Raw genomic sequence first — 23788 nt, 5'->3', positions numbered from 1 at the left:
CCACCGCCCCACCCAGCTGCTCCGAACGGGAGAGGTAGGGAGACGCCTGCGCCCGTGAGTCACGGGTGTAAAGTACACCCAGCGCCTTGGCAAGCAGGCTCTTGTGCAAGGGCTAAGGTGTCATTAGGTGAACATTGAGAAATGTTTCTTTCCCTTAGACCCTGAGATAATGGATAACAACCCTTAGGCGCAGCCTTTTATCATCTCATATTGCTTATGCGTGGGGGGCTGCTACTTTGGGCTGCAGGTCCCAGCCGGCGGGGAGTGCGCGTGTGCGCGCGCGCGTGCGCGCGCGCGTGTGGCCTTCGGCAGCTGGCAGCTGTCTCGGCCCCCACCCTACCCTACCCCACCCCACCCAGCGGCGCCGCCCCCGCCCCCTCGCTGTCCTGGGTGCGCCTCCGGCCGCTGTGCTCCGGGCCAGCTCCCCCGACCCCAAGCCTGGGAGGCGACCCCCGTGCGCCCCGGGTTCAAAGGCCCCGCAGCTCCAGCCCCTCCGGGGGGCGGGGAGGCGAGGGGGGTGGTGCGGGAGCCAGAAAAGCCTGAGTCCACAGCCGGCCAGCCCTGTGCTGGGATGGGCAGCGCGCTCTGAAACTTTGTGACCGCCGCAGCCAACTTGTGGCTGGAGCTGGGGACGCAGCGAGCTAGCGGCCGTCCTCGAACCCCACAACTGGAGGGCGAGGCCAGCTGTGCCCGGTCCCGGTGCCCTTTCGCGGCCAGGAGCGGCCGCCCTCCCGGCCCGGAGCTCCCGCGCCTGATCAGGGTTCATGGAGCCCGGGCTGTGGCTCCTTTTCGGGCTCACGGTGACCTCTGCCGCCGCCGCAGGTAAGCGGGCGGGCGCGCCTCTCCTGGCGGGAGCGCACACAAAAGGACCCAGGGTTGTGGGGATTGGGGGCGCGGAGAAAGTGTGGGTTGCCGGGAGCAGACTCTCGCCTGGACTCTCCACCCCTGAAGACGCCGGGGGGCGTGCTGGGGGGCAGAAGCGGCGTGCAAGGACTACCCCGCCGGCCCTGGGGCTTGCAGCCCTCACAGGGGCTGGAGACCCGATGCCCAGACCGACCTGGTCAACTTTTCATGAAGTTGGGAACTTTTTAAAATGTTTTCCAACTATTCAGAGACTGTGCAAAATGCTTGCAAAGTTTTCAGAAAGTGTGCAAAATGCATGCAAGTTTTCCTCGGGTGCAAATCGCTTGCAGACTTTGCAGAGAGTGAAAATAGCTTGCAAGCTTTTCACGTAACTCGCAAACTTTCCAGAAACTGTGCACATAGCTTTGCAAACTTTGCAGAAATTTTGCTTCTCCGACCCCTCCTCAGGTGTTTGGTGCTGGCAGGGGTTGAGGGGTCTGCACACTCAGCTCAGGAGCCCTCAATCTGCCTCCTGCAGGATTCGTGCGCCCCCAGCCTGGGGACGCTGGCAGGAGCGGCGTGCTCCAGGTACCTCCTGCAGCCACATCTGAGGGGGACCTTGAAGAGACTCGGGCTGGCCTCAGAGGCTGGACTGTGGCTCCTGTCATAGCAGTGCAGGGTCCAAGCCCGGGGCAGGAGCAGGAACCAAGTCAGGCCAGGGAGCAGGAGGCTGAGGAGGGCCCCGAGCACCACCGATCCAGGCGCTGCACGTGCTTCACCTACAAGGACAAGGAGTGCGTCTACTACTGCCACCTGGACATCATCTGGATCAACACTCCTGAGTGAGTCAGCCTTGGGGGTGGGGAACACGGTTCCTGGGCCAGGCCCACCCTTCACATTCCCGGGACGACCTCGTCCCCCCCCCCCAGCCCAGCTGGGTCAGCCCAGAGCCTGCCCTGGCACAGACTTCAGCTCTTGCTGGTGTCTCCTGCCAGCTCAGGTCCCTTCTGCAGGTCAGGGGCGTGACCCCACCCCCTCTGAGGACCTGGCCCAGGAGAAACTCAATCCCAGGTTTGATCTGGTAGAATGGGGAGCTCTCTGAGTGAAATGAGCTGGCCTGGGGGATTAGATACCTGAGAAGCCTCTTTCCTGACATAGAGGAAGCCCCTAAAGTTCATCTCATGCTGCAGGGGCTAAGTGGGCTCATACCCCCTGCTGACCTCACTGGGCTCCAAGCAGTTTAAAATTCCTTGAAAGCAGCCTGCTCTCCAGGGAGACCGAGCGTGGGCTTAGCATTGCCTGATGGAACCTGCCCAGTCGGGGAAATTCCACCGGGGCGGGCGCCTTTCCTCCCCTGGGCCTTTCTGGATGCCAAGGCAGCGTGGGTGCTTGGCGGCCGCCCTTGGGTCTTCCACAGGCTGTCTCCAGGTCTGTCTCCTTGTCATGGCCACGCCCCAAGTCCTTAAGACCCTGCTCACCATAGGACCTGCACAGCACCGTCCTGAATTTGCCTGGGGGCCTGCCCTGCGGTGAAGTCAGGCCTCTCCCGAGGCCATGTGGGGAGAGTGTGGCTGTGCTGCGGGGAGGGCTTGATGGACCCCCCACGCGCTTGCTCAGTGGTTTATGGAACCTGCTGCAGAGCCTGTGTCCTGCAAACCGCGTGGAGGGCTCGACCTTGCTCTGGGCACTGCCTTCTGGGCTTTGCTTTCTGATCTCTGAAATCCAGACTTGGACCAGATGCCTCCTCGGGGCTGTTCCCGGGGGGCTCTTGGAATCTCCTGGGACTCCTGCTGCTCCCGCTAGTGGGTCTGAGCGGGGGAACTCGGGCGTGGGCTCGTGGATGCAGACCTCTGGGCTGGAAAGGCAGCTCCGCCAATGTGTCTGGAGCTGTCTCCATTCGTGCCCTTTGGGGGTTCTTTTGTTCCCAAGCTCATTCGTAGCCTCTGAGCCCTCCGGGAGGCAGCTTTGGTGGGGCTCACTTACCCACCCTGTCCCATGGCTACCTCGAGGCTGAACCTCAAAGGAAGGCAGACCTGACGGGTCAGGTGTCTTTCAAACCAGATGACAAGACCTCTCATCACATCTGGGGCAGGTCTGGAAAGTTACCCCTTTATGCCAGGGTGGCAGACAGGGTGGCTTCCCTGCGAGCCTCCCGGAAGCCTGCACAGGCCCCGAGCTCGGAAGGACCCTGGCTGGGTGTCATGCTCTGCTGTGGCTGTCTCGAAATTCTTGATACTTCTGAACCACGGGCTCCACGTTTACATTTTATCCCGGGTCCCACAGATTCGCAGCTGCCCCGGCAGCCTGGTTGGCCTGCCTGGGCCGCGGGCACCCCTCGTCAGCCCACGGGGGGGGGGGGGGGACGCGGCTCCCCTTGTTCCCTTCCGCTTTGTGGGGAAGATAAAGGTGCTGTGCGCTGGGCTGTCAGTGATCGCCTTCCCTTCTGAGACAACCGTCAGTGCCACCTTTTCTCGCAGCCCCTGTCACCCTGACACTTGTCCTTTCTGATGCTTATCCTTCCGGCATCTCGGTCTGACCAAATTAGCCTCACAGAGCTGAGGGCAGTGACGGTCCGCAGGGACTGAGTCCTTGTCCTGGCCGGACTCCCAGGCTGTGCGTCCCGGAGGAGGAGGAGGAAGACAGCATCGAATGAGGGGCCCAGGCGGGGGTGGGGCGGCGGGAGGTTTGGAGACCGTTTCGGTTCCCCGCCTGCTCGCCAGGCCCCGGCGCCGGCTGGGGGGTGCTTCGCTTGAGCGAGGCGCAGCAAACACCCCGCGTCTGTTTGGAATCCTGCCTCCCAGTTTCGAGTTGTCTCGCGCGGCCCGAAATGGATCTTCTGACTTTTTCCAGGACAGGCAACTTGATAACTCTCGCCCTACAGTCTGATTTACCTCTTCCCCTCTTCCCTCGCCCTGCGTCGTTTTAAACACTCGGAAAGAAGGGTTAGATCTGGTGTCCGGGCGTTCCGTGAGCTCCTTGGGAAACAAAAGTGACAATAGCCAGGCTTGAGTGTTTCGAAATTAGACAAGCAAAATGATTTTTATGAGGAAGATTTCCTGGATGGCTCCCTCCCTCCTTCCCTCCCTTCCTTCTTTCCTTCCTTCCTGAAACTCTGTAGACGTGCAGGCATTTGCTATCTTTAAAATACCTCGGACGGGACCGAAAGTCCGAGAAGACGGGCTCTGGTGACAGGGAGCGTGGGCCTTGGGTGAAATGCAAGAGCATGAGAAAGTATGCATTGAGCTCAAGGGGCAGTGGCAGTGGGTGACAGGGTCTGCCCCAGCATTCGGCCCCTCCATCCTGCCACAGCCCCACCTATCGAGTGTCCCTCCCTTATGGCTGCCACCCCCTCTTCCTTAGCGCTCCGTCCTCCCTCTCCAGACTTCTCCACCAGCATGTGACTTGTCCCCATTGGCTGTCCCCATGGCTGGCTGCTCTGGGAGCCTGAAGGAGCTTGATTCTCATGCCTGGATCAAGAGTCTTGAACTCTGGTCGTTTCTCACCTTTTGGTGTCTTTGCCCCGCTGCCCCCCATGTGGTTGGGTGGAAAGAGAACCAGTGCCCCTGCTTTGTCTCTGAGGGACATGTCTCTGAGTGTGGCCACGGACGCTACACGTAAGGACTTGGGATGCTCAGGGGTAAGGTCGGGAGTTCCACTCTGCTTCTCCTCTTGCAGAGTCAGCTGTTTGGGTGACTCGGGAGACCAATTGCTCTCTTCCGCGCCTTTCGGTTGGAGGTCGTGGGCTCTCCCACGTTCACCCACGTGCTTAGTCCTTCCAGACCTGAGCTTGGTCGGCCGTTTCCTGGGCACCTGGCGAGCAGCAGGGGCTCCGTGGGCGTGGGTTGGCTTTCGGTCAGTCCTGCCGCCTGGTTGTCCCTCCTCACCTTTGCTGTTACTGGGGTTCCAGTCTGCAGAGCTTCTCCCACATGTGAGGTCTCTTCCTCCAGGTGTGGGGTGCTCTTGGGAGCGCCTGCACACGTGTGTGGACCTGTGTATTTCTCTGGGAAACATTGCCCATAATTTCTGTCATATCCTCCAAAAAGTCTGTGGCCCCAAAGAAGAACAAAATTTGTCCCTTGGCAACTGGACTTCTTGTCCCTGTTGAGGTGGCTGAGATCACAGGTAATTGATGGGACAGTGTGATTTTCATAAGCCCTTCCTTGGCCATGTCAGGAACCCCAAGCCCTTACAACCCCCAAACAACCCCACCACTGCAAAAAAAAAAAAAAAAAAAAACCCAAAACCCAAATCAGAGAAAAACTCACCCTGTCATATTGTCATGGAAAATTTTCCAGGAGTAAGATGACAAGGGGAGAGGTGGTGAACTAGAGGTCCATATGCTTGTACTCTTTGGGGCTGTTCTCTGGGAGTGTACTTAAAAAATGGAGTGTCCTGCCAGGCAGTCGGGGACTGTATTGGTCAGGGTTCTGCAGACAGAAGGGCCAGTAGGACGTGTGTGTGCACGTATGTATGTATAGGAAGTGCAGTTGCCAGGGGACACATTGGGTTCCCTTTTGGGGCTGTGGGTTTTTGGAGGATGTCACAGAAGTTATGGGCAATGTCCCTCAGAAATACATAGATGGAGAGAGAAAGAGATGTTGAGGGTTTAGCTTACACCACCATGGGGGCTGGCAGTCCAAACTTGCAGGTAGCAGGCCAGAAATCCCACCAGGAGCTGAGGCTGCAGCCGTGAGTCTGAAGGCCTGTAGACAGCTTTAATTTCTGGCTAGGGACCTCAGTCTTTTATGTTAAGGCCTTTAACTGACTGAGTGAGGCCCCCCTCCATTAAATAGGGCCAATGTGTTTTGCTCAAAGTCTACTGTTTTAAACATTAATCACATCTAAAAAATACTTCACGGTGACATTTAGACTGCTGTTTCACCAAACAACTGGGCACCATAGCCTAGGCAAGTTGACACTTGAAGTGAACCATCACAGGGTTATCGGTTCTAACCAGATCCTACGGCAGGCTGGCTAGAGGGTGAGCCAGGCCAGCGCATGGCTGACAGAGCTTCGGGACACCAGCAAAGAGTCCCACTGCGCCCCTCCCCACCCCAGGAACAGAGGGGACCTGCCATCTGCTAATCTTCCCAAGCGCATATGAGAGATACATGGTGATACTGTGATGGTAACCGTGTTTTCCAAACAAAAGTCTGAGCCATATGTGCTGACAAGTAGGAATGTATTTATGTAAAGGGCAGGGCAGGATGTTTGAAATCATGACTGTGGGGGAAAAATCTGGGATCTACAATCCCCATCCGTGGGGAGGACTCCAGAACCCAGGAGCTTGTGTCCTGGTTATGACCCTCGGAGTGGCCTCGGTGCAGGAGGTGCCGTCACCTCTCTGCTGTCCCTCTGAGAGGTGCAGATGTCAGTCCGACTCTAGGGCATCGCCCTCCGGGGCCGCCTAAGTCCCGTGGTCTGACCAGCTACCACTGAGATGCCCAGCGCCGCCCAGGCTGCTCCGAGGCGCGCCACGCTTACTCAGTCCCGCAGGAATGACATTTGTTTTGAGTTCTTTTCTTCTCCAAAGAAGTAAAGAGCAAAAAAAAAAAAAAAAAAAAAAAAAAAGTTAATAAAACATTTAAACTTGTATTTATTTTAATGTATGCTACTGCAAAAAGGCAATATCACCACAGATTCTGGCTTTGCTTTCTATGTTCTTCAAGAAAGGCATTTGAGCTTGTTTTAAAGAAGAGAAATTCCAAATTTTAGAACCTCCCAATGAAACGGGTGGATCTGGAGCCCTAACTTCCTGCCTATGTAGCACCAGCCAGGTGCCCACCCTGTGGTTATCGGGATCTTGATGGAAGTCACCCTGACGCGTGGGCCGCTCCTGGTTGTTGGAGATGCAGCTGCTTGAGGCAGGGGGATGGAATCTTTCTGGACAGCAGTTTTGGAAAAGTGTCAGGAATAATCTGAAACTGACGAAAGTGCCGATGGGGGTGATGGTGATGATGGCCAATGTCCACAGTGACCACACGCCATCTCATGTGATCTCCATGACAACCCTGTGAGCCAGATGCTGTTGTCTTCTCCAGTTTACAGGAGGAAACTGAGCCCAAGGAGGCTGAGTCGCTTGCCTGAGGTTACGGAGCTTGTCAGTAGGGAACGGGGCCACCAGCCCGGCAGTTTGGTTCTGGGACCTGCCCTCTAAGCCTCTTTCTGTGGACATTTTTTCAATGTGGGCTTCCCTGCTGTCCTAAGTCACTTCTCCGTGCATTTGCTCAGCGCCATTTTTGTTGAGTGCTCCATCTGGGTCAGCATTTGGTGGGGATCTGGGACCCAGTGATGGATAAAGAGAGGGCCCCCTTTCCTGACGGATTCAGGGTGGTTTTGTTCTTTTAGATAGTGATGATTCTCATATATTTAATTCTTTGTAACAATATGTTTGCCCCTTTGCAAGACCATTTTTGTAGAAATAAGCTAACACGTGAGCAAAGCCCAGATCTTTGGTCCATCACACATCCTCAATTTTATTCTGGAGATACAGTACTAGCTTGCTGAGAACACATCCCTTAGCCCGAGCCCTTGGTGGTCTCTCAGTAGGAAAGAGGAGCTTGTTGGGTGTGTGCTCCTAGCAGACCAGGTTGGTCCTGATGTCAGAGGTGCTGGAATGGAGGGGCGTATGTCTGAGGGAGAGGGAGGGAGACTCGCAGGCCACGTGCTCTGTTCCTGGCTCGGGATTTTACTGTTCCTGGCTGCTGCACCACGAGCCCTGATCTGTCTTCCTTCTTGCTGCTTGGTGCGGTCACCGGGCCTGGGCAGAGACGGGAGACAGGTCTGCTCATATCCAGCCCTTCCTGCAGACCTGGCTTCACACCGATCCCACCCGAGTGTCGTGGTGTTTACAGAGAAACTCACAAGGCTCCCACTTGCCGGGGGCCCCTTCCTCCAGACCCCCACCTGGAGGAGGGACAACCATCCTGTGGTGGTGAAGAGCTCAGCCTCTGGCCTCAGATGCCTGGGCCGGAATCCTGGACCTGCCACTTGGGAGATGGCCCCTCTGAGCCTCAGTCTCCCTGTCTGTAGAGCGGGAGAATGGACAGTACTCTGTGAGGGCAGGTGTCAGCAGGAGGAACTGAGAAAGCACACGGGGAGTGGTTAGCACAATGCCTAGAATCTAGTCGACACTCCACCTCCTGAAGACAAGACGATGGCCGATGGCCGTAATGATAAAAGTACAGCCTCCAGCCCTGCAGAAACCTTTTCGCAACCGGACCTCCCGTCGTATCCCACCACCCTGGTCTGCCTCAGCCCCTGGAGTGCCCTGGCGCAGGCCTGGGTCCTCTGCACAGCACAGTGCCCGATGACAGCAGGACGGCCATCAGCATCCAGTTAGCATCCTGCCCTGCGGCCTCTGCTGCTCGCCAGCAGCTCGATAAAGACACTGTGGCCAGAGGTTGGGCCGAGATGTGGCCCTTTCTGCCCGTCCTTTCTGGTTTCCCACGGCCTCCCTCTTGCCTCACCAGCAGCTGGGGTGCTGGAGGAGTGGGGCGAGGCGCCCCCTGAGGGCGCTGGCGGGGCTGCCTCTGTGGAGTGGGAGGTGCGGTCGGTGACTCAGGGTAATTCAAGGGTATTTATTGGTCCAGGACGATTTGGACGGTCTGTTTAGAATGTCTTTGTTAGACACTTCCGGTGAAATCTTTGTCAGGGGCTGCTGTCTTTTGTTCCTACGCACAAGAACATATGTCCAGCAGAGGGGAAATAATGTCATGTAACGTACAGCCGAGGACCCCATGGGACCCCGGGACCCTCATTTCCTATCTCACCGGGCATTGCCCAGGACCTGAAGTAGTCGTCAGAGGCTGGGAGTCACCAGGAATTACTACGGATATCAGTTTATAAAAAATAATTTGTGATGTGCTTTTGAGGCCACATGAAAGAAGGTGAGGAGTTGACATCACATAGACCGAACGTGACCCTGAGCTCAGGCATCTGACGGCTCGTGGCTTTATGGATCTTTCTCCCCCATGTAACGTTTCCATCCCCTCCTTGGCAATCTGGCACGCTTTCGGCTCCCGGTTTTGGGTTGGAGGAGCATATTTCTTGGAACATTTGACAGCAAGATACTTCTTTAAAATTGGAGGGCCTTGGGGCTAAATTTCTGAGTTTGTCGGAGAGTTCGGCCCCCACGCGGACCTTTCTGCTGGGCTGGCGTGCACCGAGAGCCCCTTCCCTGCCCAGAGTCAGCTCGGGGAGGCGTGTGGCCCAGGGACGGAAAGGGCTCTGCGCGCCGCCGCCCATCCCTGCCCGAGAGGAGGGACGTGAGGCTGGGCGGCAGTTTGATTTGTAGCAAGAAAACTTGGTACAAAGAGGTTGTGACCCTGAGTGACGCCAAGGGAGAATCTGGATTTCTGCTGGATGAAAGGGCCCTCTGCTAGGAACTTGGCTTTAAATCTGAAGGCAGATGAAAGGCGCTGACGCGTCTGGTGCGGTTTATTCCTGCGAGAATTTAAAACAAAGGAAGCTGGGAGGCAAACAATGACTTTTCAGCTCTCCGTCCTGCCTGGAACCGCAGCATCTCAGCACGCCCAACGGGGAGCCGTGAAGAAGGGGCCCGTTTCATACCTCGAGGTGACGCCGGCCAAGCACCCCTCAGCTTTCGGGTGCGTGGGAAACGGCTTGGCCCCGTTTCACAGGAGAAAGGGACCTGCTCGCAGCCCACGTCATGCTCCAGTTGAAAACGGAGAGTGCCTCAAAATGGGAAACACACAGACACACGCACACGAGCTCACGCACGCCTTGCCCCCTCTGCAGCGGGGACCAGCTGTACTCAGAAGGAAAGTCGGCCCAGAGCGCGGCGGAGGGCCGCGGAAGACGGCCGCGGTACGCGTGGACGGCTTGTCCAGGCAGGTGGGTGCTCCTGAGTCCCAGCGCACCCACCAGGTCTCCTACGTATAGGCAGTCGGGACACGGCCTCTGGCTGTCCTTCTCATCCGCCCCAGCGCAGCCGTTCAGGACAGCCAAGAGCTTTTGGGGAACACGGGGACTTTCAAAGGCCTGGAGGCCAAGGCGGCCTCTCTTTTATGGCCCTTCCAGGGCAGGCTTGGCGGGAGGTCGCCAGAAACAGGAACTCTGGATGGAGCTGCCAGCGAGCGCTGTGCCCTGGCCCAGTGATTTATAAACCAGAAACAGATTCCTTCCCCAGAGTCCAGGAGAAGGGTGAGGGGACAGACAGAGACAGCAGCGTGAATGGCCCACTGGTGGCGGCTCCGCCCCACAGCCTGGGGAGTGTGAAACAGCTTTGCTGAAACGCAGAAGCAAGCAAAGGAGAAGACAGAGGTGCGAGAATCTTTTCTGGGTTTTTAGGAATCTGATTTCCACAGTTTCTTGCAGGGCCTAGAGTAGAGCGAGTACAAACTTTCAGGAGGCACCAAAAACTCAGTGGGGAAAATAAGTAAAATATAATGCAGTAGTTCCAGAAAATCAAAACGAGTGCAAAAAAATTCATAATCAACAAAATACCCTTATTTTTACTAAACGCAGGATGTGACCCTGAGTTTGCTTAGTGTGCTCACCTGCCTCGCCCTAACCCCAGCCCTGGCGTCCTATTCTAAGGGAAAGCCTGTGTTTCCAACAGCGACTCCAGTCGCCTTCATTTGAGGCACGTGGCCACTCTGCTGTAGCTACTGAAGGGCATCACAGAAGGGCACAACATTTAGGGTAGGTGGGAAGTGACAGTTTCCTACTGCCACTGTGACGGGGAGTGTAGTCTCGTTCCCGAAGGTCTTTTCCACTGTGAACTTGGCATCTCCTGGAAATTAGCAAGGGTGTCTCCTCTTGGGTCTGTGTGGATTTTTTGTGTGACAGTGTCAGCATTTTTTAAAGCTCTCTGCAATACCCCCGTCCTTACACACGTACCTGCGCCCTGTTCCCCGGCCCCCGTTTCCACTTCTGGAAACTATTTTGGGCCCCATCTGTCTGCAGCTCTGCATAAAGTTATAATGAGGCCGAGCCAGACAGACGGGGCTCCTCCTGCCTACATTCGACCTGGAACTCGCCGGGGCACTGGGGTCTGGGGAGAGAAACTCCAGCTCAACTCATCCGATGCATTTGGCTTGAACCAGGTGGAGGGGAAACCAGCTCATCTGCGGGATTCCATAGATGGCTTCGTCCCCTGCGTATCCGAGGAGCGTAACACTTTTCTTTTTTTTTGTAGCTGTAACTCCCGAAAATGCTACACCACCAAACAAAAGCAGAGGGACTTTCCCGTGGTTCTCCTTTCCTTTGAGCCCTGCTGCTTCCCTGAAATGCCCTTTGGAGCGTGCGTGCCTGTGTTAGGGCAGGGATAGGTCTGTGTTCTGCTGAGCTGATGGGATGACACGTTCTGTGGCTTTGAGGTTATTTTTAAGCTCGGCTGTATGGTGACAGGCCATGGAAGAGTGTGAACAGTTCGGGCTACAGCTCTCTAAGTACGGTTGGTGAGATCCTCTTAGCTTGGATGAGGCAGGGGACCCCACGTTGGGCTGTGGAGCTGGAGCGAAGGTCTGGAGACTTCTCCAGTGACTGAGCTGTATAGTGGTGCTCGGGGGGTGGCACGAGGATTCCAGCGTCTCTGGGTGGAACTTGGAGCTGGATGGACCTTGGAGGAACGCAGCCAGCCCTTCTGCTTCTCACGCCCAGAGGGAAGGCACCCACCTGGGGGCTCTCTGTGAGTGAGTGACCATAAACCAGGGTCTGCAGGCCCAGGGATCCCTCTGGCGTGGACTCTGCTGCCCCAACCCGTGCAGTCCGCCCATGGCCTGCAGGAATTGGTGTCAAGACGCGGTTCTTCCACTGGAAGTAAGCTAGACTCCGTGCTCGGTCTGGGAAAAGCCCTCACAGATGGGCTGAGTGAGGACAACACAAGTAGAAACCCATTGAATCAGCCCAGAATTTCATGCATTTGGGTGTGGCTTAGAGGTGATGGTGAATTTAGACCTCGTTCCTTCCTTCCTCCATTCATGTAACAGAATTTCTTACCGAGATACAGGGTCATTGCTGAGCACCCATCTGAGCAGACACGGTGCCAGCTGCCCTGGCAAAGAGGCGAGCAAGGCAGACCCAACCCCTGACTCCCCTAGACAAAGTCCTGCCCTGGCTGCGTTTGGGGGGTCGTGTGAGGGCCAGCCCCCGTCTCTGGAATGGGACACGGGGAAGCCGCCCCTGCAATACAGACGTAATGACCCTCATTCTTAGTCTGATTGGTAGGGGTTAGTGCTCAATATTCTCTTTTGAAAATGTCTATGATACTGTTAAAATTCTCTAACAGCCAAATCCTGGATAATCCCGAAGGTTCTGGGGGGAGGATAGAGTGTCTTTTCAAAACGTTAACAATCAACCCACAGCACATTGCTCACTGCTTTGATATTCCCAAATCCTCTGGAGTCACCAGCTGTTAATGAGGCTGCAGGACACGGACTTCCCACCCTGGGCCGGCGGGATGGGCAGTCTGCCCTGGCTTCGTCCAGCTTCGGGCTCTGAGGATTTTCTGCAGCAGAAGGGAAGCTGCAGACTGCCCGTTCCCTGCTCCGGCCTTTGTGTCGTGTTCTTTAGAACGAGAGAGCACGTGTCGGGAGGGTGGGTCCCACTGGCCCAGCTTAGGTCACCTGACCAGCCCTCAGGCAGGGGAAGGCGAGGCACTTTGACTGACAGTCCCACAGGGACCTCACACCGTGGGAGAGGGATAATTCCCCGAAGGAAAGATGGAAGACCGGATTCTGGGGGACAGAAACAACCACCGCTGGCCTCTGGCTCTAGGTAATTCCTTCTCAAGTCCTTTGAGAGCAGGCGCTCCATTCCTGATCTGTTTCCCTTGCCGCTGTGCTCTCACATGGGGGTGCCAGTAGGGGCTTGTCAGAGTGAAGGGGCCGCTGCCATAGGCCTTTGAATAGTCAACCCCTTCCTATAGTGATTTCCTTCTGTCTTACTCATTAGAGCAAAGTTCTGGCTAGTGAAGGTTATGAAGATAGCAAAGGAAGGTGATTGACATTTTCCTCCTTGCCCCGGAAGACCTTTCTGAGCTTAAAGAAGGTGAGTGGCGCCTTCGAAGGACGGCATTTAATAAAATCTGAAGTTGAGCTGTAGCTGGGAAGCGTGTGAGGCCGTTCGTTCCTCCAGGGAGCGGTGGGAGGGGGTATCCAATGGCTGCGGTGCCTGGCGGGCGGGGGGCTGCTCCTGGCTGTCTGCCAGCGGGAAACAGTTGTTTCTCCTCCCCGCGGTCACAGGACCAGTCAACACAGCCTCGCCTTCTGTACAATGCGTCTCTTGGGCCCGAAGGCAATATTGCCTATTCTTTCCCATTTCAGAAGGAAAACTGTCAGCCAGGGAAGTAAATAGATCATCAACTTGACATGTATTCTAAGTGTGAAGTCAACATGTTCTATTCGTTGGGAAGATGCCCAGCCAGAACTTGGGTTTTTAAAATTACAATAACAATTAAATTTATAAGGAGAAAAATAGTATCAGGTGCTAATTTTGCTAATGTGTCACATGACCTGTCTGGCTTTGCTTTGTGGTGTGAGCCACTAACTAGATCCAGAGTTGTAAGCTCAGATGCTCATGAGAGCCAGACATGTAACAAACATGCTAGGGAAGGAGAGGTGCAAGGCTATTGGGTGTGGTGGGGACTGGGGCAAAGTGGAGTGCTTATGCCTGCTTTCTGACGTCACTGCTCGTTGGAATGTGGGGCTGCTGTTAGCACAACTTCCGGTTATTCAAGAGAGGCTGGGAATTCGGATGTTTATATGAAATTTCCAGATTTAATAAAAAATTTCATTGAGTGGACAAACCTGACAAAAATGCCAATTTGCTGACCTCTGTACTAGATTAAGACTTTGTGTGGGTGGTCCCTTGTCTGCCTCGTTCATGACGTTCACCCACAGTCCAGTCCATTGCTTGTATGTTGAAAAGCATCGAGCAAATATTTGTTGCATGCTATTCAAAGGGGGCAAAATTGAAAACTGGGTTTTTGATAGGAGATGACAGCTTGATAAACTTTCCTGAGAACTTTTTAATTTGGTTAGTGAAGTTCCTTTTGCTCTTTCCCGGCTGGCCTTTGTGAATATCTGTATCTGTTCTTTAAACTTCAGGTGTAGAAGCCAGTTTCCTGATCAGAAAGATGGAGATTGTTAATTCATTTATGAAAAGGCAACACAGAAATTAAAAACAGATTTTTTTTTAAAAGCCAGATTTCCTTATCTAAAAACTACTTATACAGAGAAATAAAGTGCTTTCAGGTGATGCTGCAGGTGAAGAATGAATATAGGAGATTTGGGAGTTTAATATTTAATAATATTTATATATGACATTTGGGAAATGTGAAAAATAAGAAACACTGTGGTAAATAAGATTCTGCTATCACCACAGCAATCAAATAATGAATGTTCTGAATACATAAGTTGGGGGACAACTTACTATGCAGACACACACAGCACTAGACGTTGCATATGTAGCTGTGCAGGAGGGCATTTTGTTTTTTCTAAGAGGGTCTGGATTAATCCCATCTCCTTCTCTTTTGTGTGGAGCTCTGTGTTATACCTGAAACATTCACAGATGGAAGAGCTGCCTACTTTTATAAAGAATTTCATTTTCTAAACCCTACTGTAGAATAGTAGGCTAAAAAAACTGGGTAGAGCCTGCTGGCCGAAGGCTCCCAGTCAACTTAGCTTCATTTTCCCAGTTCCACCATTGGATCTTTCCCGTACACCATTCAGGAAACAGCCAGTGACAAAGCACAGCACAACTGAAATACAAGTGCTTGTTAGATGGGCAGTGCTGAATTATGGACCTGCCAAAAGGAGGCATCACAAAGGATGCATGGCGGTGTCTTATGCTTCCTTATTTCCTGTTGTTATTGCTTAGTCATGTATCTCAAGTGCAGGCCTGGTAGATGGACTTTCCTGCCTGACATACTCCCTTGACTTTACAGACCACATATATAACAGTGGTAGCTACCATTCGTTTATTGCTGACTCTTTGCTAACTATTTTCCATGCACTGTCTCATTTGATTTATCCAACAACCCTTTTGTCAAATAGGAAACTGTTGGGAGGGCAGAGTGAGTATCATATAGTGCTTTACAGTGTGATCATAGCATTACCAGGTACTCTCTCTCTGTGCTCTGTGTACTTGCACATACCTGCATGTATTGCCTTGTCATTCTTCCTTTATCTGTTTTTTTTCTTTATCTGTTTTTATATTCCAATAGCACATAAGCTCTGGAAGGCATGGACACACATATGCCTTTTAGTATCACCATCACACTTAAATTGATACTGAGTATACAGTAGATGCTTAACAAATGCTAGAGAGTCTTTGTTATGATTTTTGTGGTTATTGAACTCTTTAGGGTGGAAAGAATCCAGTCTTGCTGCACTAAAATGATCTCATGATTGACTGCCAATTGCTTGATCAATAGTCCATTTGCCAAGCCTTGTGCTAGGTCCATGGCAGGTGAAAAAGAAGCAAAACCCCACCTTCTACCCTTAAGGAGCTGGCGTCTGCTCTTAGAGCTAAGTAAGAGGCACCTCCACCCCGGGCCACCACCCCTCCTCTGGCCATATCCCCCACCCCATTGTAAGGAGCCTGTGGGACTAAAAGCCATATATGTCATCCTCTAGACTGCACTGTAGGTGTTCAGGGTCCTGGAGTCCCCTACTTAAATGTCCCCAAGCCCACTTCCAGGCATGTGCGGTGTCTTACAGGGTTTGGACTTAGGGACAAAGCAAGGCTCCAGGTACATATCCCTAGGCCTGAAAGCTGGGAGCTGCTTGCAGGGTTGGGGATGGAAGGAGCTTGGGGGTGCAGCCTGGGCATCTAATGGGAGTGGATGAGGCCTCCTTGGTATGGGCTGGTGCAGGGTGGAAGAGAAGGGACTGAACCTCCCTGGGCTACCACATTCCAATATGGAACCCCAAGGAGCCCTAGAATTCTAAATTGAAGCTTGGGTTTCAAAGTTGTCTCAAAGCCACGTTTGTCCAGGTAGGGGGATAGAACTCTTTTAAGAGATTATCAGATTGATTTAAACCTTTAAATTTTTCAGACCTACGGGAGGTGGACCTCCATTTTGAACTGTTGTCTTAGATATTTGGGTAGGTAGCTCATCTGTAGCATGACCCTGAGCTCTGGGTAATCCTCCGAACCCCAGCCAGCCAGCACAGTGCACACGTTAAAGGCCTAGGGCTCGGTGAGGAGGTCTCTAGTCTCAGTTATGCATCTCTGTAAACATTCTTTGAAATTGCCAGGGCTCATTTGCATACTAGCACTTTGCGCCTGGCTGCTGGGAAAGTGCTAAGCATGTCTCTATTAACAAATACCAAGTTGCCTTGCTTCCTTACTTAAAACACTTTAGAGTGTTTTTGCTCAAGTTGAGTGGCTCTACACGCGCAGAGGCATAATCAGCTGACAGCAATTTCAAAATTGCAGGTCTCGCTGTTGATGGAAAAATGGGAGCGTTGTTATTCCTTGTATGTAATTTTCACCAAGAAATGGGGGACTGGATTTAATGTCAACACTTAGAGATTTAATGTGGCCCTGTTACTGGAAAAATACACCTTTAGCCAAATCCTGCCTCACAACCATGTGTGCGTTGTCTTGCTCCCTCCCCACACCCGACCATTTCCCTCCCTGGGGTCAACAGGGGCTGAGCAGAGGCTCAGCTCAGAGCAGGACTGGACCCCGCTTTCTTTGCCCACTTAAGATATAGGCCGCTCAACAGCTGTGCCCGCCTCCATCCAGAGGGAAGCCGCGGCTGCGCTGATTCTCGGGAGCCTGGCTGGGGAGGACGGGCGAGGGGAGCAGAGGAGAAGACGGGTTGGGGCGGGTCTTCAGCTGTCTGTCTCCAACCCAGCAGGGGGAAGGCTCGCTCACAGCCTCTGGTCACTGCGGGGCGTCCCGCCCAATTCACCCTGACCACCTCAAAAAAGCTTCACGGCATGTGTTTCAAATGAAAAGAAATTCAATTTTATTTTATTTTAAAAACATAGAAAGGATGTCAGACGCCTTTTGAGGTGGATAATTGGTGATATTCCATGGGGTTCGTAGAAACCAAGGTGGTTAATCTTTGGGGACTCACAGGAAAACCAAGACTTCTTGGAAAAATAGCTTTGCCCACGTAAGTTTCCGCTAGTTATTAGTAATTTGTCCCTCGAATCATGTTAAGTAAAATTAACGAATTAAACATCTGTTTTTAACTTTTTCCCACTGAGCTGCCTGGCAGGCTCCTCCCCTCCCCGGGGAGCGAGGTTCGGGCGCGCCGAAGCCTAAGAACCAGCTTTCATGTGCCGCGCTCTGAACGCACCGTCACCCTTCCCTCAGCGCCAGCCGCAGACGAAATTGGAAAACAGTCTCAGGCTTTTTCTTCATAACAAGACTTTCCCCAGGGCCCGCCGGGCCCTCAGCTGCATCGCCGGGGCAGTGGCGATGGCTCTCAGAGGGCGCAGAGGGTCACTTCCGACGTTTGTCTCCTCCAAGAAGCATCTTTCAGGGGCCAAGAGAGGCCAGGACGCCTCTCTGATGACAGCGATTGCATTTGCCGTGCTCTCATGGCATGAGCTGCAAGGCCTGCTGTGCGCACTGAGGAATCCCAGTTGGAGGCGGAGGGGCCGGGACGGCCTCAGAATGCCGGGTGTGGTGGGTGGTCCGGGAGGACACAGACCGGGCCAGCATGGGGCCAGCGCAGAAGTTCTTGCCACAGGAAGAAACACCTGGGCAGGTGCTCCCGTTGTTTTGAATTACTTCTTGGCTTTTCTCGGGGTAGATGGAGGTGCAGCGTTGCCTTCAGCGCTGAGGAGCAAACCCTGCCCCTGGAGGAAGCCGGGCCTGGCCCTGGTTGGGTTTGGAAAGACGGGCACCTCACACCTGTGCACAGGTGGGGTCAGCGCAGGGGTGAGGCTGAGGACCTCGAGTGCGCGTGCACGCACGCCCCAGCGTCTGCTCGGATCCCGGGAGGGCTGGCTGCTGCCCATCGACCGGTGACCCCAGGTGTTCCGTGTCCTTCCATGCCCCCAGCCCCAGCCCGCTTCCTGGGGAGTAGGGGTCGCAGGGGCTGCACAGTTCACTGCAGAGCCTTCCTAACACCCGGAGCTTCATGGGAGCAGGTGGACACCGTTCCAGAGGCCTGTCCAGCCCCCCCTGTGGGGCTGGCCCGGGCCCTGTGCGTGCTCACCTGACAGCACTCTGTGCTTTGCAGACAGACCGTGCCCTATGGACTGTCCAACTACAGAGGAAGCTTCCGGGGCAAAAGGTCCGTGGGGCCGTTGTGGGGGAGCTGGCAGCCGTCGAAGCAGACGCCCCTGCGCTGTGCTTGTGTGGGGAGAGATGACAAGGCCTGCGTACACTTCTGCAGCCAAACCCTGGACATCAGCAGGTACGACACCTCCAGTTCCACTCATTAGCAGACACACTAACCACCCTACCCCACCTCGGGGCGAGGCCAAACCGGGGGCTTCCCGAAGGAGGCTGCAGGACGGATCAGCCGTGTCCTGGCCGCCGGGGTCCTCCGGGCCAGGGAAAGGAGGCGCTGAGCCCAGAGAAGCTCCGGGTCACCCACTCCAGGAGGGCAGGTGGCGCAGTGGCCCCACCCCCTCGCCGCCTTTCAGACAGAGGCCACACCAGGGCCACGGCTGTGTCTGGCTGCAGACACGTTTCTTCTGGCCTGCACAGAACTTTGCGAAAATATGAATAAGTTGCCAACAATTTAAAGATTAAATAATTAACCCCTCGCCAAATGCGTATTTTTAGCTTCTTCAAAAACAGCGCATGGGACCTTCTGGTCTCAGTGCCCTCCCCCCGGCCACTACAGGCTGGAACTGGGTGGGGTCCACTCACGTTCGAGTGAGGCATGTGATGCCCATTCACCTGTGTTGCTCATTTATCCCACTTCGTGGCTCCCGGAGGCCCTGAGTTTGGGACCCTGCTCTCTGCTCAGCTGCTTTCGAGAAGCTTGTAAATCGTGTCTAATGGAATGAACGAGCAGACCCCAGATAGGCCCCGGGGGGCTGTTGAATCTGGTATTCACTTAACAGGTATTCCTCACTCCTCTTTTTCCTAACTTTGGGCCAAAACTCATCAACCCAGCCAGGCTGAGTTTTAAAACCTTTCTTTGAAAACCTTTCTCGGGGCAGGCGTTGGTGGGGGGCGACCGGCCCCTGAGGCAAACAAGAGGAGCATAAACAGAACTCTGAACAGGCAGGCGCGCAGCAGTCAGCATCCCAGAACTCGCTGTCTGCAAAACCCAGTGTTAACTGCCTTTTCTTTCCTCCTTGTGGGCTTCTTAACATCCGATGAGTAACTGAGTAGACGCTGTACTTTGGTAGACATCCACCCACCGAGCGTCAGCCTTCGGGAACCGAGCTCGAGACGGGGGTCCGTGGGGAATGCGCTAATGTGCTCATTGGTGGGGAAGAGGAAGTCATAATTTGACACTGAAGAACCAGCCACATGGAAATGCAGGTTGATTCATTAAAACCAACTGTCTCCCTACAGCCATTCGAGGACAGCAGAGAGACCAGACAAAGAAGAGGAAGAGAAGGCGAGAGGTGCCACCAGAGGCCCGAGACAGAGGAGGGAAGATGTGACGCATCGTTCCTCCAGGGGTTAGGGTATCTTGCGGGGGTGGCATCTGCCTGGTTGGGGCCACTACACCCGCAGGCGACGGTGCGTTTTGGTCGTCCATCTCTGGGGCCAGAGCAGGCTGAAGCTGTGCACAGCCATTGCCACTTCCTTGGCCCCAGCCAGCCCGCCCATGTCCTAGGAGCTGGCCCTAGCACACCCCCCAGAGCCCCGGGGCAGCGGTGTCCGGCCTGGGCTTCACTGGGCCTGGACAAGGCTGCTGGCCGCAGCATTCCCGAAGGCTGGTCTACCCAGGCCCACGTTCTGCCTCTGCTTCCGTAGCAACATGTGGTCCTTACCCCCCAAAATCATTTCTTTTCAGTGGCTGATTCTGGACAGAGGGGAATGACAATGGCTCGGCAGCAGGCTCCCCCAAGTTCCCCAACTCCTTTTATTATTATTTTTTTAAGCCACTTGTCTTTTTTGGGTGAGACATCCTGATGGCTTCCTGCAGCCAGACTGGGTTTATTTGTCATTCTATCAATCAGAAATCGTTATTAATGACTCACCTGCGCATCTGCAATGGCATGGTGATTTATGTTCATAATAACAGCCTGGAGGTGGCTTGGTCCCTACAGGGACTGATCAAGGGAAGATTAAACCATGCGAGGCAGACAGGAGGCTTTCCAAATTGGTGGCAGATCGCTCCCAGTCGTCCGGAGAGGGATCTGTCAGCATCCGTAATGAAAGTGGAGGGGGAGGACGTGGGCCGGGACGGCGGAGAGAGATCCCTGGAGAGCATGAGTCAGACCCCAGCTGGTCCCCACTTCGCCTCTTTATACTTTTTCCTCTTTCTGTCTTCCTCACCCCAAACTAAAACTCCTCTCAGCAAGGACGGGATGTGATTAAACCCATCCATCCATTGCGCCATTTGTTCACTCACTTATGCATTCATTCAGTGAAGATTTGCGGCACACCTGCTACCTGCTGGGCACTGTTGTAGACGCTGGGGACATGGCAGGGGACAAGACAAAGGGTCTGCCTTCCAGAGCTTAAATAGTGGGGGCAGCAGGCAGCAAACAAGTATGCAAAATGTGAGGGTGCAGAGGGGAGCAGGAAAGCCCGGCAGGGGTGGGAGGTGTGGGGCAGCTGCAGTTTGGTGTTGAGGGTCCGGGGGCAGTCTCACCAGCCAGGCGACCTCAAGGGAGGGAAGGAGGGGTGATCCATAGGGGGCAGGGGGGTTCCGGCAGGGGAAACAGTGTGTGCAAAGGCCCTGGGGAGGTGTGTTTGGCTAACAGCCGGCCAGAGAGCCCTGCGTGGGAAAAGCATACAGATGTCTCAAAGACGAAATCAGTGGCACAGGTTCCCCCCGGGGCCTGGAGAGGTGGTTCTTCCAGGTCTCTACGATTCATGTGAGGCTCTTCTAAGAAGCTGTGCTTGGGAGGGAAACGTCTTTTATGAAGCCAAGGTCCTTGCTCTCTTGCAAGATTCCAGTTAGTAATTCTCGGATTCACATCCTCAGAGAGGAAGCTGCCTCCAGCCTTTGCTTGTGAGAACCAGAGATGGGGCCCGGCCTCGGGAGGTGCCACCCTTTCCACACCCTCCCAGTCAGAGGGTAGGCTCTGGAATTGCCGGGAAGCACCGGGGGAGGGTACTGTGCCAGTCAAGGAACGGGCAGAGAAGCGGCAGGAAGAGGTCCCCTTTTCCCTCTGTGTAGGGCTGTTCTTTCCTCACGTGCCTGTTGTTCTCTTTTGCCCCCTCACTGCGAGCCAGGGTGAAGTCAAGGACAGACCAAGCAAGTAGGCTTTAGACCTGCACCATCCAAAGCTCATGCCCAGCAGTGGACGTCACTGTCGCTCACCTGCCCGCCCAGCTGCCTTTCTGGAAGGAGCCCCGTCGGAGAACCGGCCTGCAGCATCCTGTTCTCGGGAGGCTTCAGGGATTGCTTGTACACAGTCCAAATGTCCACCTCTTTTGGGACAAGGAGTGAATTTGCCTGGGGCAGAAAACCCACCCATAGAGTCTCCATTTAACAATACCCCCCTACTCCAAGCATGTCCAAATCCAAATGCCCCCAGTTTCCCTGATGGGTAAAATGGTCCCAGGTGTGCCCTGGGGCATGATGCCCACGGCTCCGGTTACACGCAGAAAATGGTTTTTGGAGAGGCATGGCAAGTTGGAAAGCCGCTTACTGGCTTTTGACGTGACTTCTCTTACAGAATAAGTGGACTCCAAGCTAACTCTTTGCAAATGTAAACACGCGTCCGTCTTGTGACAGGAGCAAAATGCCCGTGTGGCAGGAGCACGCCGGCCTCCCGGTCCCGACCGGGATAGGCGCGCGGTGCGGGTTGGTGGGGCTGCGAGGCGCCCGCTTCAGACAGGGGTCCTAGCTGTGCAGTTTATGAGTTTGAAGCTTGTAGGATTTAGGCAGAGAAATTTTCAGCTGTGCTTTGTACCCACCAAAAGAATGTATCTCAAATAAATAAATAAAGGAAGAAGAAAAAGAAAAAAAGAAACCTTGATGTTTGTGACAAGAAAAAGAGACAGTTAATATCTGCTGGCTTTGAACTCCGGGGCGTGCATGCAACGCAGAGCTCGTTCTTGGAAACTTGACCTTTCGTGTCCTCTGTAGACACCTGGCCTGTGCACTCTGGCGTTCTGAGGCCTCGTTCGCAGGAGCCGGCTGTACAGGCAGCCCCAGCTCAAGGCTATTAGGTTGAATATTTGCTCTCATGAATAAATGTGGATCTTTGGGGAATGGCTGCAAAATGAGCCACGAACACAAATTCTTTGTAAATTATGTAAATTCCTATTTATCTATATAATTGGCAACAACTGGGAATTGTAACGCCTGACAGTTCAAAATCTCTTTCAGCTGCGCTCTTCCTGCCTGGCGTGTGGACATGTGACTCTGCCGTGGAAGGTCGCCTGTGTGGGGGCGCAGCTGCCCGCCCCCCCCCCCACCTGGCCGCAGAGAGGGGCCGGCGTGCCCAGGCACCGCACGGAGAAGTTGAAGACCGTGTACGGCGGAATGTTGGCCTTGACCGAGTGTTAAATTCTCTATGAGTATTTCATAAATTATTGCAAGTGCAAAAGTGAGTATCCATCAAGAGGAAACGAGAGCGACGGATTTGCTGGCAGGAGTTTGTACATTTAGAGAAGCGATTATTTATTATGAAACTAATCTCTGCTTCGACTCCTTTATGTGGATTGGCTCAAGGGAAAGTCACTGTGTATATATAGATAGACAGGTTTTAAACTGCGTTCTCGATCCACCCTCGTATTTCTTAGCGCTTGGATCACCTTTCTGAGATGCACGTGTGCTGTTCGGCACTGCGGCAAGGTGGCCTGTCGGAGAGACATTCGTCGACTGTGCCAGTGCTCAGAAAATACTAACTGGCAAATGCATAATAAAAGTCTCAAAGTTTGCTCTGATTTGTGGGGTTTTTCCTTGCCGTTGTTATAGGTATGGGTTACACGTCAACTTTCCTTGGACCTGGGGAGAGGACAGGAGGGAGTCGTGTGTTCTGGGAAGTAGAATCCATCTAAAGTCAATCACGGTGTGAGATGGGGGCGCCTGAGTATTAAGGACGGATTGGGGTTTGGGGACCACCTCAAGAAGATGAAGCATTCAAGGCAGTCGGGAAGAGAGAAATTGCGGGAGAGAGCTGGTTCCTCCCCGGGGGCCCATTGCGCCTTCCCGGTTCCCGACGGTGCAGGGTGGTGACCCCGCTGCAGGACCTGGCAGAGCGCACTGGGGTCGAGGCTCAGAGTCCCCGAGAATTGGGAGCCAGAAGCGACCACAACTGCCACATTTTGAGACTTCAAGACCTACTTACAAGACCTCTATGGGGCTTGGGGGTGTTAGGAAGGAGTGGGGTGTTCCTCATTTTCTTTCTCTTCCCTCCCTCCCTCCCCCTGCACCCCCTGCTTTTGAATCAAGAATCGGTGACCCTGGGAGGCAGGGAACCAGACAGAGACCCAGCAGAAGAGCTCAGAGAAATGCAATGTTCTGAGCAGCTTTGACCCCTGTCTGGTCTGAGAACACCAAGGGCCTCTCTTGTTTTAATTAAACTCACTGTGGAGAGTTTTGACTTGGAGGCACCGAGAGAGTGGGGTGCTCGTTTGTGCCGCAGGAGGTGAGGAACGCCCGCAGGGCTGCAGAGGCGCTCACAGGGCCTGGGGTCCGGGAGCCCTGCCGGACCCGCCAAGGCCACGGGCGGAGGGCAGCAGCGGGTGCCAGGAACTGCGGGTGCTCTGAGTCCCAGACAGGGACAGGCTTTGCTGGCATCTGGGTCCACAGAATCGTGGGCAGGACCTGCTACAGAGACTGCAGGGCCCCTGGCTCAAAAGGGGTAAGAATTTCAAGATGGTGACAGCAGAGCCTTAAGTCACAAGGGGCCCTTCTGAG

General features: G+C 54.2%; 1 protein-coding gene across 4 annotated transcripts; it reads left to right on the top strand.

Annotated features, from left to right (window-relative positions):
- The first annotated feature begins 456 nt into the window (after nucleotides 1-456).
- Nucleotides 457-22245, top strand: EDN3 (endothelin 3). 4 transcript variants are annotated; one of them, XM_012770412.3, is made up of 6 exons: nucleotides 457-822; nucleotides 1382-1685; nucleotides 18017-18193; nucleotides 19312-19399; nucleotides 20900-20992; nucleotides 21151-22245. In XM_012770412.3, the coding sequence occupies exons 1-6, from the start codon at nucleotides 765-767 to the stop codon at nucleotides 21178-21180; spliced, it is 750 nt and encodes a 249-aa protein (XP_012625866.2). In that variant the 5' UTR covers nucleotides 457-764; the 3' UTR covers nucleotides 21181-22245. The 4 variants fall into 4 exon arrangements, with proteins under 4 accessions (XP_012625866.2, XP_012625871.2, XP_012625873.2 ...); XM_012770417.3 differs by lacking the exon at nucleotides 20900-20992 and having other exon boundaries at nucleotides 461-822; nucleotides 19312-19427; XM_012770419.3 differs by lacking the exon at nucleotides 20900-20992 and having other exon boundaries at nucleotides 462-822; nucleotides 19312-19364.
- Nucleotides 22246-23788: the final 1543 nt, after the last annotated feature.

Source organism: Microcebus murinus, chromosome 16 (assembly GCF_040939455.1).
Source record: "Microcebus murinus isolate Inina chromosome 16, M.murinus_Inina_mat1.0, whole genome shotgun sequence".
In the NCBI taxonomy this organism is placed as follows: domain Eukaryota; kingdom Metazoa; phylum Chordata; class Mammalia; order Primates; family Cheirogaleidae; genus Microcebus; species Microcebus murinus.
Note: the sequence above shows the minus strand (reverse complement) of the source record. Positions and strands in the feature narration are given on the sequence as shown.

Bases quoted from the DNA above. Each gene is read 5' to 3' on its own strand.
- EDN3 (XM_012770412.3), top strand. From the start codon at position 765: ATGGAGCCCGGGCTGTGGCTCCTTTTCGGGCTCACGGTGACCTCTGCC. The intron at 19,400-20,899 runs GTGACGCATCGT...TCACATCCTCAG, and splicing joins CGAGACAGAGGAGGGAAGAT to AGAGGAAGCTGCCTCCAGCC. The intron at 20,993-21,150 runs GTAGGCTCTGGA...ACTGCGAGCCAG, and splicing joins CACACCCTCCCAGTCAGAGG to GGTGAAGTCAAGGACAGACC.